Here is an 18,674-nt window from a genome sequence, read left to right as displayed (position 1 = left end):
GTGCCTTGAAGCTGGGTTTGGAAACAGCAGCACATCTCTACCTGCTCCTCTCTTTCTCAGAGTTTTATCCTAATGTTATTTTCTGGGGAGAATTGCTTGTAAGACAATCAATTTTTCTGGAACAAAAAAAACTGATGCTGGTAAAGCTCAGCAGGTCTGGCAGCATCTGTGAAGGATCTGGTGACCCTTCCTCAGAACTGTTCTGAGGAAGGGTCACTGGACCTGAATCGTTAACTCTTTTTTCCTTCACAGATGCTGCCAGATCTGCTGAGCTTTACCAACAACTTTGTTTTTATTCCTGATTTACAGCGTTTGCAGTTCTTTTAGTTTTAATCGATTTTTCTGAACTTGCTTTTTGCCAAAAGTGTATGTATGGGATGTTAATATATTGGAATAGTTACTATTTAGTAGTAAAATAATCTATTATTCTGTTAAGTTTTTCAGTAGAGTTGTTATTTCAATTTTTTTTGTATTTTAACTACAGCGTATGAATAAAGTGTATTTTCCTTCACATCTGGTAGTTTGACCAATCAAATTGTATCCGGAATGCAACATCTGGCACTTACTATTAAAATAAGAAAAAGTTAGGTCAGGACAATATTTTTAATGTATTTTGAGGGAGATTTGTCTGATCCATAATGGCTGCAACAAAGTTAATTCAAAAGATATCCTTGTGGATATCTTCCTCCCAGACCAAATGAATTGATGCTTTAAAGGAGCCAATTTAATCAGGCTTTTGCGAGTTAATTAACGTGTGAGTTTGTTACTTATTAAGTGTAAGAAGAAATAATAATGCAACGTAAAACAGATTTGAAATAAGAATTGAGTCCCAAAAAGTTGGAAGTTAAAGACATTTGGATCAGTCTCTGAGTTATTTATGAAGAGTAGATAGTGGAACCTTAACAGTCTTTGCCTTGTTCCCTTTGATGGTTGCTAGTTGGCAGCATTCAAAGTGAGAGAGTGTTTTTGTTTTGATTCCATTTGACTAGCTTGCTGGCTTTAGCACTCAGAGCAAGAATGTTCTTTTAAGCAAAATGTAGTGATATTTCTTCAACTCTGACTGACCCAGCACATTGGACTCAGACTGAGCCTACTACACACAAGTACCTCAGTCCATTGGCATAAATGAGCCAGTCAGCTCACTCACGCATCTTCTTTCAGAAAGCACACAGAGGAAAGTTGGACTAGCTTCTAACTCCAGTCTTATAGCCTCTTGAAAAAGGAAAACACAAAACATGATTTAAGCTCAGACTTCTCCCAGCATGCACACAGCCCTATTCCAGTTCAGTTTGTAATGTATTTCACCCTTTCTTAAAAGTCCATCCCTTTAAAGCTTCTTTGACATCTTGCCAGATGTGATATTCCAGAGCATCTCTCTCCAAAACAAGCCATTAATTTGCTTCCGCAGCTATCTTTAGGCTATATGTTGTAATTGAAAATTCAGTACATAAATAGTAGATCTGGGTTTATGATCTGTCATCATGAAATTCCATTATATTTCATCCACCATCTGCCTATTCATATCTTCATATGATTTTTTTCTCTCAGAGCGTAGTGAACTTGTGGGATTCTTTACCATAAAGGGCTGTAGAGACTGTGCCATCCAGTATACTCAAGGCTGAGGTGGACAGATTTTTAATCAATAAGGGAATCAAGAGTTATGACTAAAAAGGAAGTGGAGTTGAGCATCATCTGATCAACCATGATCTAATTGAATCGTCAAACAGAGTTGATGGGTTGAATGGCCTGCTTCTACTCTTATGCCTTACAAGCTTATAGTCCATCCATTTCACCAGTATTAATCCTCCATCTGCCACTAAATTTTTCAATGCTTACTATATTAAAAACCTAGATTATGTATTTAGGACTTTGGAATGAGCTTTGAACCATGTTTTCAACTAGAGGCACAAGTGTACACTTACTAATCCAATAAAAGACAACATTTTAAACTCGTAACTCATTGTAAAATGATAGCATTACTCTCTGATTTAACCTTTATGAATATGACAAATAATAATCAGTCTATAGAAATATGACCTCATGTATTGCATCCCCTGGGAAAATATAAGCACGCATAATGCCAATGCATAATGATGAGCAATAAAACAGACTGCAAACCCATTGAAAAACCTGATGGAGGTTATTCTAGTTTAAAGCAATGAGATGATAACAATTTTCTGGTTAGGAAATGATTAGATCTTTGGAGTCTCAAGAAAACAAAAGTGTTTATAAATATATAACTCCAGTTGCTATTATTCCAGATAAGTCAATTCTCTATCACAGATGGCTGTGCAGGCCAAGTCCTTGAATATTAAATGCATGAAAGAGTATGGGGACCAAGCAGGAATATGACATTGACTACATTGTTCAGACTTTTGAGTGTAGGAGTTGGGATGTTATGTTGAGGTTGTACAGGACATTGGTGGGGACTCTTCTGGAGTGCTGTCTCCTGTTCTGGTTGCCTTGTTATAGGAAGGATACTATTAAGCTGGAGCGGGTTCAAAAGAGATTTACCAGGATGTTGCCTGAAATGGAGGGTTTGAGGTATAAAGAGAGGTTGTGTAGGCTGGGACTTTTTTCACTGGAGTGTAGGAGTTTGAGGGGTGACCTTGTAGAGGTCTATAAACACATGGTGGGTATAAATAAAGTGAATGGCAGGTTCTTTCCCTGTGACTCTATGACTCTGTGATCAGACATGATCCTATTGAATGGCAGAGCAGGCTTGAAATGCTGAATGGCCTACTCCTGCTTCTACTTATTCATTTTCCATTTTGGACTGACACCTGGCTTGATAGATTGTATTTGTGTTTGTTTTGGTTTCCATGAAGTGGCCATTCACAAAAACATAAACATGTAATGTTGCAGATTTTGCATTAATAATCAAACAGACGTTATTACCAAAATAAATGAAGAAAAAAAACAGAATGAACCAAACCACCAAATGATTGATTAAATTTAATCATTTTTAACACACTAAGAGTATGATCCTATTCATTCAAAAACTTTATAAACTGAATTGAATTTTGTAAAGTATCAAAAATATACAGAAGCCAAAACACTACTTATATAATACTTAAACCAGAACCCAAGCATCTTACATCTTGGTAGAATTAAGTCACAAGAGACTTCAGTGCCTAGGCGGGAACTGGAGACAGCTTCCTCCTGGATGTCATACTCCTGAGCTTAAATATGCTCAGCTTCAAGTAACCTGTGCAGGGTTTTATCCCAACACGTCTGGTCTTGAACTAAAACTAACTCCTCACTCCATGGGAACCTAGTTCACCACATATCTTGCCCTAATCAGGAGCCATGCTATTCATAGAACTTATTACACTGTTTATATTTTATGATATGTTAGCCTTTATAATATATACCACAGGTAGGCTCTTCTTGACTCAGATAGCTGAAGTTTATTTACAGTACTAACTATTTACAAGGCTATAATATCAGAGGCCAACACACATAATATGGATTCTCTGCTTTCTCATGTTACTGCTCATTGCAGACACATAACTGCCTAGCTCCATTGACCCTATATCACAGACAGTATGATTGAAGTCAAATAAGTAGCTGCGTACCAAAAAATTACATGTCATGATGTCTCGTAACTGCCTTAAAGGCATAATACAATGTTCCTCCTTTTTGTGCATTTTAAAAATGGGAATCCTTTTCGGAGAACATATGCAATGGTGATATATATAATATAATTGTTACTATGCAGTCAGGTAATGCCTTGTAAACCTACGAGACAACCTATGATCCAGTCCTTATTCAGCTATTACAAGTCATTAGTATAGAGTCATATATAGTATGTTATGTGCTGAGATCATTGGATATGTATAATTTGCTCTAGATGTATGTTCCTTTCCAGAATGAAAGCTTCAGTATTTGGGGCATCAACCTGTGTGGTGGGTGGTTGATGATATGCAATTTAGATATATCCTTTACTTCTTTCTCTCCATGGATGAAGGCATGAACTCTTGTAATTGTGAAACAACAGAACTCATAGCTTGGATGGACTCCTCCACTGTTTTCTCAAGGCTACATGTGGTTTTTGACATTAGATGCTACCCTTCCCATCTTTGTATCTTCAGCAGGTTTCTTGTAGCCATTTCCAGGCACATCATCAGTATGGGATTCAACATAGGTCTATTCTCCAACAGTCATCCAGCTGTCAGATCCCTTGACTATCAAGGCTTCCTCAGCTGTGGGAATATGTCTGTGATCTGCTCATTGGGTTGAAGGCATTGTCACTCTTTTGTTTTCTCACTACTACTTTAACCCATAATTGTGTGCCCCTCCCCTTCCCCATGGGCAAGTGTCACAGTCTCTTCTTTTGCAGAGGTCCATATTCTGATGTCTGGGTCTCCTCCTCACTTCCTCAATCATTCTGCTAATCTTGTGCTATTTTATCCTGCAGATGGATGGAAGAATTGACACTGGATAGCTAACCTCTCCAATGCATTCCGCCCTGTAGGAGGTAATGACCACTCTTGAATAAATGCTTTGCATATGCACAATCCTGTAACTTACACAGCCTTGTCTGCGTAAACTATCTCCCATTCATTCAAGCCTTATGGTACATCTGGCACTGAGACTTTTGGAAGACAAGCATCTTACACAGTATGCATAGACTGCTTGATGCCCTCACAACAGCCACTTTGCTGAAATACCACTGTGCCTCTTAACATGATGGAGCACTGGAGATCATTAGCACATTTTCAGGACTGGATCCAATTTTGCTTATGGGCCCCACAGCTGCTAACCTCCACTGTGATCACTGTCCAGACAGCCTTGGTCAGCGGGGAGGTTCTCCTGGTACCATTAATGGAAAACAATACCTCACATCATTCTTGGATGGAGAACCAAGGAGACATCACTGAACTGTAGGACCAGATGTTGTTTCCCCTGAGATATCTCTCAGTATTTTCAGGGGTGGCAGCAATTTCTGAAACCCAAAAAGGGAACAAGTGGTGAGAAGGTGGCAGCTCTCTCTGAGATTTGAGATGGGGGCATGTGGTGAGAACCTGAGAGCAGGTTCCAAAGTCCAAAGTTGCATGGTCTTCAAAAGTGATGCTGCTGGCCTGTAAAGTGTAGGTGTTTGTCTGAGTGATGTCTAAGAATGGTACCTGGGCCCTGAACCCTGGGAGTTGATGGTGGGGGTCAATGATGTCCTGAATGCCCTGTTGCTCAAGTGGATCTGCCCCTTGCTTCTGCTTATATGATTGGTGGCTGCTGTGTGTTTGCTTAGGGAGATGCCTCTAATTCATACATGAAAGGTTTTAAAATCACTGGATCTGCATCCCATTGAAACAAAAATCAACTCTGTGTCTCTATTTTTAAAGGTGATGAATCCATGTGATAATTAAACAGCCTCCTCAACCATCCCAGCACTTGCATAGCTTTACATAGATAAACCACCTGGTCTCACATTTCCTACTCCCACTTTGAAATTGTGTCATTTAATTTATATTATCGCTTATTTACGCAGCCCCATCTCCATGCCAATGGATTCCATTATTTTCATTTGTTCACAGGATAAGGGTATCGCTGGCTAGGCCATCATTTATTGCCCATCCCAGGTCAAAAGCATTGCTGTGGGTCTGGAGTCAGATGTAGTCCAGACCAGGTAAGGATGGCACTTTCCTTCCCTAAATGGACTTTAGTGAACAATTGACAATGGATTCATGGTCATCATTAGACTCTAAATTCCAGATTTTTATTGAATTCAAATTCCACCATCTGTTGTGGTGGGATTTGAACTCAGTTCCCCAGAATGTTACCTGGGTCTCGGGATTAACAGTCCGGCAATAATACCACTAGGCCATTGCCTCCCTTGAACAGGAATAATGTAAAGGCCAGAAAATGCAGGTACTCCCAGCTGAAGTGACTTCTTAACCACATACTTCAGATCACTACAGTTTGATAGTTAAAACAAAAGGAATTCTATCTGTAACAATCAAGCTGCGGTCAAATTTGCTGCAAGGTGAAATATTTTGGCCCATCATTTCCCTTCAAGCAGTGAGAAGGAAGAAGCAACTGGAATGTTACCACTGCACCACCCCACCCCTCCCCCAAAGAGAACATCTCTGTAACAACAGAGGGGCAAGGGATTCTGAGAGCGAGGTGTGGCAGAAAACAACAAAATCCCCTACTCAGTGTTTCCCCAGTTAGACGTGGCTCATTTGTGCTAGTTTTACACTGGCTTGCACTTATTTTTGGTATATTGATCAAGTTAGCACTGTAGGCAGTTGAGTTCAGTGTAAAATGACCATTAACGAAACTGGCAGAGAACTACCACAATTGGGCAATCTAAGTTAGATTAAAAAGCAACCCAGGAAATTCAACCCTTTGTTTCTACATGCAGATCTTTATCTGTCTCAAAGGATGAAAGGTGCATTGGCATAACTTACACGTGCTTTCCCATTTCAATGATTCTCAATTCCTCACATTGATTGAAATATATAAGTTACAGGTACTCCAATAACAATCGACATCTGTCAGTGTAATTACCGGCTGAGGGAATTGAAGCGACATTTTTAGACAGAAATACCACACTGAAGAACGCCAACACTCATGTTTTCTTAATGCCTTCATAAGATTATTTTATTGCATTAAAACTGAAATATGACCAAAATATGAATAATATTGTACGTTCTTTTTGGCAATAGCTCCTTTCTACAGCTGTGGATAGCATGTTAATGTGAATATAGATTGAAGAAGAGATATTGAATAAATGTCAAACTAATTATGAAACTGTAATTATTCTCAAAAATATTGCATTCATGTTTTTAAAAATTATAATTGGCAGTAATATTGGTGTTTCCCTTAATTTTAAAATTCCCTGGGAATTATTTAGTTCCTTCTTTTTCCTGGCAGATGCTTTGTCTATTGTTCTCTATTTTTGTTTATTCTGCTTTTCCTTAAAATCGAACATCTGCTGACTGAATAATAAGATCAATTCATATTGGCCTGGCTATTAAACCAGGTTCATTGTGAACCTGCCTATTCCCTCCTCCAAATCCTGTTCAATTTATATTGACATCCTTTTGCAAAGTACCTTTGGAGATTATCCTTCAGTAAAAGGTGTAAATTGCTCCTGTTCAACCATTTTCTCTTTTTTCCCTTTCCTACTTCCTTTGCAATTACTACAGTCTATTTTTCATGCACTTATTTTTTTCTCTAATGCATTGAATAAGAATGTTTACTGTTCTGGATATGTCAGAATATAGCTCATGGTATGACATTATGCAAACAAGAAATATCTTACCAGTGCTAGTAGACTGTTGATCTGAAAATTTGGAGTTGTTTCAGTGGTGTAAGAACATTTTCTCAGCAAAATATTGAAAAAAAAACATTGGAAGCTCGGGGTGGGTGGTGATTCTGAGCTGTCTGGTTGAAATGAGATGGTATCTCCCAAAAAGTATGTACTGTCCCATCGCAAGGTCACCATTTTGCTTGGGTCTTCAAAAAAGGTAGACAGGCAACCCAGGAGTCCTGAGGTGAATATTTAGTTGCTGGTCGTGGCTCTCTCTCTCTCTCTCTCCTCAAAGTGGACCGTACAGTCAGTGATCTTTCTTTATTCAGGTCTGAAAGGCTTATGGAGCAAGCATTCATCTTTTGATACACTTTTTAGATCAAAATGTGAATTGAAAAAATGAATTGGGCTTGGATCATTGACTCTCCTGCTTAAAACATTGCTCAATAATTGTCTGCACCCTCAAAATAGTCATTGATTTTGGTTCACGGAGGATCAGAAGGAAGAAGATCCTTCCTCACCACAATGAAAATCAAACATCTGTTGAGTTAGTGATAAACTTAATTCATATCGACCCAGCTGATAAACCAGCTACATCACCCATATGTGACTTTACTGGCTGTGAAATTGAATTTGTCTGGTCTCAGACTAAATCAAATGCCTTATTTGAAAGATGGGTTCGGGTTTAACGTTGCTTCAGCTATACCACAATTAATCAGGATTGGAAACAAGCCTGGAACACATAACCTCCAAAGTGGAAACTTTATCATTCAGCCATGTAAACACACTTTTCAGAGTCTTGGAGACAGTAAGAACTGCAAGACCCTTCAACCTGACGAAGGGTTTTGGCTCAAAAGGTTGACTTTCCTGCTCTTCGGATGCTGTCTGATTGGCTGTGCTTTTCCAGCTCCACGTCTATTGACACTTTTCAGAGCGGTATTTACTCGCAAACTATTGCTATGTTAAATACACTACAGTAATGAAATGTTAGTTATCTTGCAGACCTAATAATTCAGCGATATGAGTTTTAATGCCGCCATAGAAGTTTGAGAATTTATGTCCAGTTTAAAAATAATCTGATGATAGAAAAATGATAACAGTTTAAAAAAGCAGTAATGACAACATTGATGTATTGTTGTAAAAAGTGTACACATGCCTTTTCTTGGTAGGACCTGAATATGTGTTATAATCTTAACTGTCTTCTTGCTTGACCAAACAGGTCTCACTGGATCAAAAGTCTTTACAAATAAAAATTGGGCCAGAATTTCCACTGAATGATAATCTCGTGCAGATTAAGTGACCACAGGCCCAAAACTGGACATTCTAAATTGATCCACAGCTGGAGGAATAAAGCCTGATAGAAAATTGGCCAAATTAAATTAAACAGGAGCCAGCAGCTATCGGCTGCAAAACAGTAGAAACCAAGGTCAATGAGGTCACAAAGGTTCAAGGGGAACCAGTTACAACCAGCTCAAGGGCTGTGTATTGGAGAAGAGTTAATCAGATTTTCTGGCATCTTGACTGTCTGAGTATGTTCATTTTACACCTCCCTGCATGGCGACAGTGAAGGGTATTGACGTGCTCCTATTGGATGATTTGAACCCAGTTCATGACCCCATTGGCCAAAAGCCACAGAACATTCTGTAAGGTCAGGGGTAGCAGGGATAAAAACACACACACATGGAAGGGACCTCTCAGTGAAGACTCAGTGAAGACTCACAGAGAAGATTTGCAGTAAGCCTCTTGGCAGAAGACCATGTGGCAACCCAAGATGACCCAGGAGAAGATCCACCCCGACCTTTGAGACCCACCCTCACCGAACAGAGCCAGCCCTACATTGAAGAGGAAGGAGAATGCCAACGGCCCAGCTTAAGCAGGTAGATCGTTGCAGGGGTAACATCCTTTCCCAGATGGATAGAGCCAGATAGAGTGTAAATTTTGTGGGAATTTTGGAAATGTTTACATTATGTTTTAATAAAGAATATTTTGTTAATAAAATTAAGTTTAACTGCAAACTGAATTCTGTGTTTCTTTGTCGGCCTGACTGACAAGCGTATTTGCATAAATTCTTTTTAATATATACGCTAGTCAAAGTTGCAAAACATGGACAACATGTCAAATGGTAAATAGATAAGGTGTAATATTTTGGTCGCTGAAGAAGAGTGCCAGATAGTTAGGAGATTAAGGTGCCAGCTAAGTAGGGTGGCAAGGAGACAGGTGGATAGGCAGACAACTGGTTTGGGGTATTGATCTAGGGATTAGGGAACCAGATGTGGAGGATGCCATGTAGTTCGGACACGGGGGTGGGTGGGAATATGTTGCAAGGGTGTGAGGTTACAAGGAAGCCAGGTAAGTGTCTCAGTTGTTAGGTTAGGTCAGGTGGGTGAGATGAAATGGGTCTGGCATTGGAGGGTGGCTGTCAGGCCGTGGGGTGAGGGTAGGTTCAGCAGCATCGGAAGGTGAATTAGGTCTTTGGGATGGAGGTGTCCAGAGGTAGACCAAGCCTCCAGTGGACTGGGACTTAGTTGCATGAAGGCAGTTCTGGTTCGGAGTTGAGGAATGGAAATCAGGCCCTGAGCAGCAGAAGGGGTTTGGGAGATGTGCAGGATAAGCAGAGGGGAGAGCTCCCTCAGGGTGAATGGATGGTTGTCAGATCAATTGTGGGTCAATATGGGACGGGTGTCTGTTCAGATCCACAATGGGTGAAAGGCTCCGAGTAGGAAAAGGGGGATTTGGATCGCAGTGGGTCATTTCTGGAGTAGGTGAAGGCGATTCATATCCAAAGCAGGTGAAGAGAGTTAGGGTTGTGTCTGGATTGGGGGAAAGAGGGTCATATCCTGGCAGGGTCCAAATATTCTGTTGAGCCACGAGTGGAGAATTGAGAATCTCACATTTTAGGGACAACTACCTTCCTTCCATGCATTTACACCTCATTAAAGGCTCAATGCACTTTACTTACATACCACGTTCAATTCTCCTTTCAGTCCCCAAAAAACTAGATGGCTCAAACTCCCAACATGTAAATCTGAGTGGGTATCGGGCAGCGGCAGCTTGCTGAATGCTCCCCCTAGCCATCATACAGCTGCTTCTGTGGAACAATGTCCCTGCATACTCTGTGGCCACCACTGTCCTCTACCCTTCAATCACATAATTCAGCATCTGGAAACCACCAGACTCACCACCCTCACACCTGGCCTCTGACCAGTTCATGCAACGCTTCAGCATTTCAACACTTCACTTTGAAGATCAGGCATTCTTCAGACTTTTGCTTATAAGAGTACACATTCATCTACAAAGGATGCATTTTATGGCTGCAAACACGTTTTCTTAGTGCTCATTTACATTGCTCTTTCTTGAAGGGTGCCAGCCTCTGTATACTTCTCATTGCTTTCTTAGCACGTACTTACTGACTTCAGCACTGATTTACTGCTCCCATTACTTTCTTCACACTCAAGTGCTAAGTTACAGTTTGTCAGTCTCTATGACTTGCAATGCTTCTTTATGTAGAGCGAGAGACAGGAGCATTGAACAGCTCATTTTTCAGTCAGATAGGGGTGGAAACGTTTCTTTGTGGCTATGTCAATGTCAAACCTGCAACATGTGCTAGCAGTTTATTCAGCAAACACACTGCGGGTGGTTGAAGGAAATGGCAAAGTGATAAAGTCAAAGGAGAGGAATTCTTAGTGGGGTGAAAGGGGACTGCAGTCAGTCAGGGGATACTCCCACGGGCACTCAAAGAGCTTGTCTGATTACTATACAGAGGCCGGCTACCATCAGTCAGGCACTTGGCGTGGGGATCCATGTCCCTGCAGTTCGGGGATTGAGCCACAGTGAGTCCTGTCAGTCATGTGCAAATAGTCTGGGGGTCACAAGTAGGTCAGTCAGGGAGCTGTTGAAGCAGCAATCCAAATGGATGCGCCAATTATTCACTCACTAAGACCACAAATCTCTAACCACATATCTTTTCAAGATTCGTTTTCATCAAGCCTCATAATCTTTTAGTAACCAAGGGTGTCTAGACTGCTGTGATTTTACCATAAACAGAAGTTAAATTACCTGCCTTTTGTTGTTAGCTGGAAATACACAGAATATTTGACCAAATCACTGAATGAACATGCATCTTTCATACGGGCTGTCAAAATTTCACAAAAAGTCACAACAGTTCAGATATTTTGACGGTTATGTTCTTTTAAGATAAAATAGGAAAACCTCTGCCAGTTGTAAAATTGATGAAGTTACAATAGTTTGGTTAGTTTGATTGACTCAGAATATCTCAATTTCTTAAAATGCAACAAATGCTTCCATATTTCAGCCAGGTTTTCTTCAAACTTACATGACATTACCTCAGGCTGTAACATGACAGTCTTGTTCCTTTACCTCTGGGGGCTGTATTTTCCATGATAATTTTAAACAAATGAAAAACGTAGAATATTGTTTTGTTTTCATGTCTGTATTTTGACTAAAATTAGCCAACAGAGGTAAAGGGGGCTGCTGGAATACATTTCACTTAGACAACAGCAGCAGTAGAATACATTTCATGATCCTCTCTGCTATTGGCATACCTCACTACTCAATGAGACCTAAATCAGCTTTGTTAGACCCACATTTAATTAAGCCTGGCTATCTAAATTACAGAGTACGAAAAACTTAACAATAAATACTGCCTTTAAAACAACCTAGCAGATTCTGAATCTCAACAAGGCTGGAATCTTCCTAGGCTCCAAATGACTTGGGCTATGATGAGAAATTTGGGAGAATCATACACAATGTCAAGTGAAGCCTTTCTTAGCATGGGGACAGACAAGTCGCATTTTTCAACTAAGACCCAGATGTCAAGATGAGATTCATATTAGTGAGCAGCAAGCAGTCTACTAATAAGGATTAATATTCATTATCACACTCATTATTACTCTGGCAATATTAGTCGTGCCTCAATAATAGTCACTTTCCTATTCTACCATCGGCCAGATAGAACCTAGATACCAAGATTTCAGAACGGGTACTCCAGCTCACTGCTTCCTTTTCCAGATCCTTCTTGAAAACTAACACTGTTTCGGAGCACGCTTCATGGGCAGTGGCTGCCTGTACCCTACCCCAAGTCCATAGACACTGGCATCTGATGTGTGCCAGCCTCTCCACACCATCATAGCACATCTCTGATCCAATTACGGTACGCTTCTGCATTTCAATGCTGCACTTTTAAGTGCAGTGGCAACTACCATTGTAATACTGCTGTATGGACATTTCACACACAGGGTGAGGCTACATCTCAGGGTGCCTCTCAGAGTTGCTTGCAAAACCTCTTAATTGCTCAGTCATTCTGAGCGTGTCACATCATCTTAACTTGGCATGCTCTTCAGACCTGGAGCAGGTAACAAGAGGATGAAATGGATGCTGAGTGAGAACAGTTTTCTGAGGAGGAATCTGAGGAGATTGAGCAAGGAGAGCATCACCTTCTGCATGATTGAGTGCATCTTTACTGGGCACTACAGACAGGATTTCACTGACACACAGATATAGTAGATGTTAACTAGGCAAAATGTACTTCACTAACTAAACTTGTTGGTGCTCAACACGTAGCTTCTCTGTAGTCTGCACGACAAATGCTTCTTCTGTTTGTTTGATTTCTGTTCACATTTGGTGTTTGAAAATAAAAATGAGTGTTTGACGTAGCTGATTAAACAATGATGAGATGTTGAGCTATGCAGGGCATTTAGAAAAACAGTAGCAGTAATTAGACAGGGTTATAAGATGGAGTATGGCTAAGGACTGTGGGGCCTGGTGCTTAAACAGTGATTGGTGTAGGAATATGCAGTTGTATGTGCAAACATCAGCTGTGCCACTAAGTGCATGGGGAAGGGCAACTCTGAATGGACAAAGCTAGAATACTACAGTTCCACGATGGTGTTGGTGTTAGGAATGCTGATATACCCCAGGATATCTCGCAATGGCAAGTACTTCTGGTCACAACAAGTGAGAGAATTGAATTAGCATTGGACAAGGGGAACACCGTAGGGGTGTAGTAACAAGTTAATGAGTCAAGTTTGGGACAGTACCATGAGAAAACTTGCCAGACCTCATGGAGAGAAACTCTCCATGAACCTCAATGAAAATGACACTTGCCAAAATATGGTAAGACTCAGTCCTATGGTCGAGAGATAGATTCCAATTTGCTTAATTAATCTACCTAATCAAAGGTGAATATTCTCTTCTCTTTCCTTTTGCAGTTATTAATTTTGCCATTACATGACAAGCACACTAATCTTTTCCTACAGGTAATTAACTGTCACTATTAACAGCAACAGAGGATGTTGTGGGAGCTGCTGAACATGATTTAAAACAAATAATTCCAAGTCACACTCTCTACTACCCTTCAAGCAAGAAGACATTGATTAACAAGAGGGTACAATTCAGGCATGGCCAGTGTTTCTGTTTGAGGTCAAATTCCAGAGCAGATCACAACAGGTACTGACCAAAGTTGCCAACTGTTTGATGATCAACTGGTCCAAGTGACAATCAACTTTGCATATTATTAGTCAGGAATCAAACATTTTACTAATTATGATTTAACCAATACATTTGACAGAGTAAGACGAACCATCACCAATCGTTTTCTTACAAAAGAAAATGATGCAAGGTAATTTACTCTCTTTAAATTAGCTTCAAGTAGGAGAGGCTTCATTTGTTCACCACTAGTGGTGAAATTCTCAACAAACCCTGCATAATTGTGTGTACAATTTTGTTACTTATAATGAATTGCGAATATCTGTCCCAGATGTCAACTTATAACTCATCGATTTCAACTTGAATTGTTCATTTTCCATATTAATCGGGTTTATGATCTCTAGACACACTTATCCAACTTGATTCTTGTAATCTGGATCTGAATTTTTCATTTTTCATGATAATTTTGTTAAGACTAAGAAAAACAGATGGAGAAATGTCCAGAACATATGCATTCTGAAAGCAGAGAATTCTTCAGGCCATGAACAATGATTCCTTTTGAATGAATATTACAGTCAAGTGAGGGATGATATTGGGGGAGAGCTGATTTTGTTAAATTTCAGGCAACCATTATCAGCATGTAGAACCCCAAGGTCAGGTCCAGCTGGCCACTTATGCAGCAAATCTCTCACTGCTCTGCCCTGAACCTCAGAAAATAAATATAGCATCTATTTTGCCATTTTGAAGCTTTAAGTTTCTTTCCTCCATTTATTATTCGTCTCCTCCTGGTAGGATTGAATTTTAGTGCTCATTAACATTATTCTATGTTCACCAGAACTGAATTAACATTGTTCAAGCTCTTTCATACATGTCCTTATAGGCAGCAGGTAGAGACAGGCAAATTTTAGGAGAAAGTCCGGGATGGTTTTAAACCCAGATCGCAGAGGGGAAGGATTGTCACTTAAACAATCAAATCAGTCCTTCCCCCATATTTAGTCTATTTGAGACGCGTAGATTCAAAACATCTTGCTTTGAAATAAATTACTTACATTTGAATCAGAATCACTTCCACTGACACAAACGACATCCTGCTTTTGAATTGTTATAACGTCTTTTGATAGCTTTAATCGGATGTCATAGGCATTCTCAAACTCCTCATCAAAAAGACGTGCTATACCAGTCTTAGTCTGGAAAACAAAAGCAGTTTTGTTTTTGAATTATTTTGTAATAATTGTACTAATAAAGCATGACTTCTGTTCATTCGCATTTCCTCACCACGTGATTTGGAAATTATCCGGTTGACTCTCCTTTCTTCCTAAAATGCCTAGCGACAGTGGAGTATAATAGTCTAGGTATTGCCATCACTGACTGTCTAAGCTGAGTGCTTTTCTTCACACCTGAACGCAGAGAGTGAGAAGGCTATTTGACAGTGAAAATGTCAAAGTTGCAGTCACTGTTGTGTTCATCTAAGATGTACATAACACAGTTTCTAGAAAGGATCACTCAATGGTTGCTAGCAGGAACCTTAATCTTTTCTCCCTTAGCTATCCAGGTATATTGAGACTGCCCCAGCTGAAAGCAAAGTATTAACGATAATTACAGGATGACATCTCAGGTCTTCTGGTTCACATCATTTAGTACCACTGTGTCTAGCACCAGTACTCTGTATCCCACTATGTAGCTTATGTTCTGTTTCACTTTTGCAATTGTTTGCAATCAAACAAATCTGAAAGACAGTTACTGTCACAATGCCTCTGTACTTACTAAAGAAAGGTAGGCAGCAGGATTGAGACGTAAAGGTGAAGAAATATGCTAAGAAAGTGGACAGGCTTTGGTAAATCCACTGAATGAAATTTGACAGACTTGATGTTCTTCTGTTGGTAAAGATTATATAATTCTAATTTCAGACGACCAATGCATCCATGATCTCTATAACCCTGAGACACCGACAGAAATCATGGCTCCAATTTCTGCTCCTAGTCTGGGCCTCTGACCTGAGCCCAGTGGGTCCCCTAAGGCTACACTCTATTGTTATTGGGACTTGATGTAACCCCTTGTCCTGGATCCCGTTACAGCCACCTCCTTCAACATTCTGAGTTGCAACTGAATTTTCCAGGGAATTTATCAACATTCAGTCCAATAATACTTTTAAGTACAAATCCTCTAATTGCTCCTCAGTTTCACAACACCTTGGTTGCCTAACATTTCTGGGAAATTCTCTGCATCTCCTTCTGTGAAGACAGAGACAAGTGCCAGTGTCTTAGTAAGCTGTGAACAGTCTGGGATATGGTGAGATGAATGGCAGAATTGGCTGAAATCTTCAGTAAGGCCCATCTTGACGTCGATATCATCTCGCTGCATCTTGTTGCTTTTCTCAAGTAGTGTGAGGAGATTCTCACCAGGCAGTGGTGAGTTCATAATTGACACTTGTTAACAGCCAAATTCCACTTTACAAAACTTGCTATACAAACTAGCCACCAGGAAAATGCAACATGGAAACAATAGTGGGTTCAATTTGCTACTTGCTCTTGACATTGATCATCAAGCACCATTGGGCATGCTCTATGGGCACTGGCCACATGCACCCCATACCAACAGACATTGGCATCAGATATGGTACCAGCCTCTATGTACCCTCATGGCACATCCATGTGTGCCATGTGTACCCTCATGTGTAGGCTAGGTGGATTGGCCATGCTAAATTGCCAGGTCAGTGTGGACTTGTTGCGCTGAAGGGCCTGTTTCCATAATTTAGGGTTTCTATGATCTATGATCTCTGATCTCTGATTCACTTACAGGACTTTTCTGCATTTCACTAATGCAACTCTGGCTGTAATTGACAACTAACATTGTAAAACTGCAACAAGGACACTTTGAGCTCAGGAACGTACATCCAGCTCATGAACTGAACCTGGCTGTATCTCCAGGTTCTTTATTCACTATCATAATGCTCTCTCACTCTAAGTCTACCTGGGTGTTCACAGAATCCCTGCACTGCATTACCTTGCACTTTTGCACATTTGCCCTCAGCCTGAGATACTACGCAAATGTTAATACTGCCTTACCTATGCCATTTAGAGCAGACTCAAAGCCTGGTAGCTTTCCACTGTATCAACAAGTCTCAGTTGAATCAAGGCGGATGTCATTTGCTAATGGGATCTGACGCAGTAAATCAAGGGCAGTGCTCATTACCTATTCAGAGCCTGCTCCAGGTGGTCAAAGTTGGAATTCTTTCCTCACAAGGGGTGAGGAGTCAAGGGACAGTAACACAACACCCATCATGGGTTGTGTTGTTCTTCTAATGAGAGAATCAGGTAATGTGGGAGATGAAAGTGTGTGACAGAACTATTACTGTTAGTGGTGTCAGGGGCTGGTGTGGATGAGAGTGAGTGGGAAAGATGTTACAGGTAATAGTGAGAGTAGTGGAGCTTGAACTTCTGTGGGAGGTGGGACCAACAACAAAGGCAGAGTGAGTGCGAGGTATTGGAGAGAAGATGGTGGCTCTTATGCTGGCAGAGTGGAAGGGGCATTGAGGTTCTTAAAGTGCTGAGAATTCCTCTTAATAGCTGAGCCTGTTCTAACCTGACAGGCAGCATAGAACAAAGCTGGTATGGCATGGTGTTGTGGCTTACACTGCTAGACCTGGCAGTGGAGAAAGTTTTGTATGTGTGCCAACCAGTCCAGCAGGATCTGTGCCCACAAAGGAGGGTGCTGATTTCCCCATCTGCCATGTCAGGTGTAATTGTCAGGAACCCCATGTAGTGCAGCTCCAGACTGATGAAGTTTGCCTGGGTGTACAACAGTCTTTTAAATACGGTGCTGGCACCAAGGATACCAGTCACTTCTGGGTCACCGTGAGCTGCTCCAGGGATGGCCCATTTTAAGGTAGGGTGAAAATCGGTCCTGATCCTCACACAGGGGCTCGTATGTCGATTAAAGATATGACAAGAAAGCCTGTTAAGTCTTGTGGCAAGAATCACAGTACCCAATGTGACTCACAAAAAAATCCTTGAGATTTAGCTTCTCCACCATTTTCCTGTTTGCCACTATAGATTAATCTGTTTCTACCTGTGATGGGCCCTATTCATCCTAGCTAATCTCTCACCTCCATTATACCTCAAAGTAGCCTTTACCTTCCATCTTTATGTTTCTCATTAACCTGTGTTCATTTACTCTTTTCCATCTGTTTATTAATTTCTTGATCATCCTTTGCTGGATTATAAATTGCTCCCAATCCTCAGGTTAGCATTTTCCTGGTATCCTTATAAGCTATTTTCTTTTATCTAATGTAATCTTTAACTTTTCTGTTTGCCATGATTAATTCAACAAACCAGTTGGGTGTTTGTGTCTTAAACAAATCTGTTGTTGACCATGCAATATTTCATTAAATGCTTGTCTACAATCAAATCTTTTACTGTATGGATACAGAACTGGCTTAGTCACAGAAGACAGAAGTAGTGGTGGAAGGGTGTTTTACTGACTGGATATCAATGACTGTGCTGTTCCTCAGGGATTAGTGCCGGACCCCTGTTCCTTGTAATTTTTGTTTTCCTATTCATTAGTGGGATGTGAGCATCTCTGGCTGGCCAGCATTTCTTGCCCATCCCTAGTTGCTCTTGAGAAGGTGGTGGTGAGCTGCCTTCTTGAACCGCTGCAGTCCACCTGCTGTGGATTGACCCACAATGCTATTAGGGAGGGAATTCCACAGAATGTATATAAATAATTTGGAGGACAATGTAGGTGGTCTGATTAGTAAAATTTGCAAATGATTCAGAGATTTGGAGAGTTGCAGATAGTGAGGAAGATTGCCAGAGAATACAACAGGATACAGATAGGCTGGAGACTTGAGTGAAGAAATTGCAGATGGAGTTCAATTTTGACAAATGTGAGGTGATGCATTTTAGAAGATCTAATGTAGGAGGGAAGTATAGAGTAAATGGCAGAACCCTTAATAGCATCAACATACAGAAGG

At 40.5% G+C, this 18,674-nt stretch overlaps 1 protein-coding gene across 1 annotated transcript in view; it reads right to left on the bottom strand.

Annotated features, from left to right (window-relative positions):
• sntg2 (syntrophin, gamma 2) overlaps positions 1–15,833 on the bottom strand; it is a 219,256-nt gene extending 203,423 nt beyond the window's left edge. The window contains exons 1-2 of the mRNA XM_048597103.1: positions 15,807–15,833; positions 14,752–14,889 (exon numbers count right to left, since the gene is read on the bottom strand). Coding sequence (XP_048453060.1) covers positions 14,752–14,889; positions 15,807–15,833 — 165 coding nt within the window. The remainder of the gene's footprint in view (positions 1–14,751; positions 14,890–15,806) is intronic.
• Between the last annotated feature and the right edge of the window lie 2,841 nt (positions 15,834–18,674).

Source organism: Rhincodon typus, chromosome 5, assembly GCF_021869965.1.
Source record: "Rhincodon typus isolate 14 chromosome 5, sRhiTyp1.1, whole genome shotgun sequence".
Lineage (NCBI taxonomy): Eukaryota > Metazoa > Chordata > Chondrichthyes > Orectolobiformes > Rhincodontidae > Rhincodon > Rhincodon typus.
Note: the sequence above shows the minus strand (reverse complement) of the source record. Positions and strands in the feature narration are given on the sequence as shown.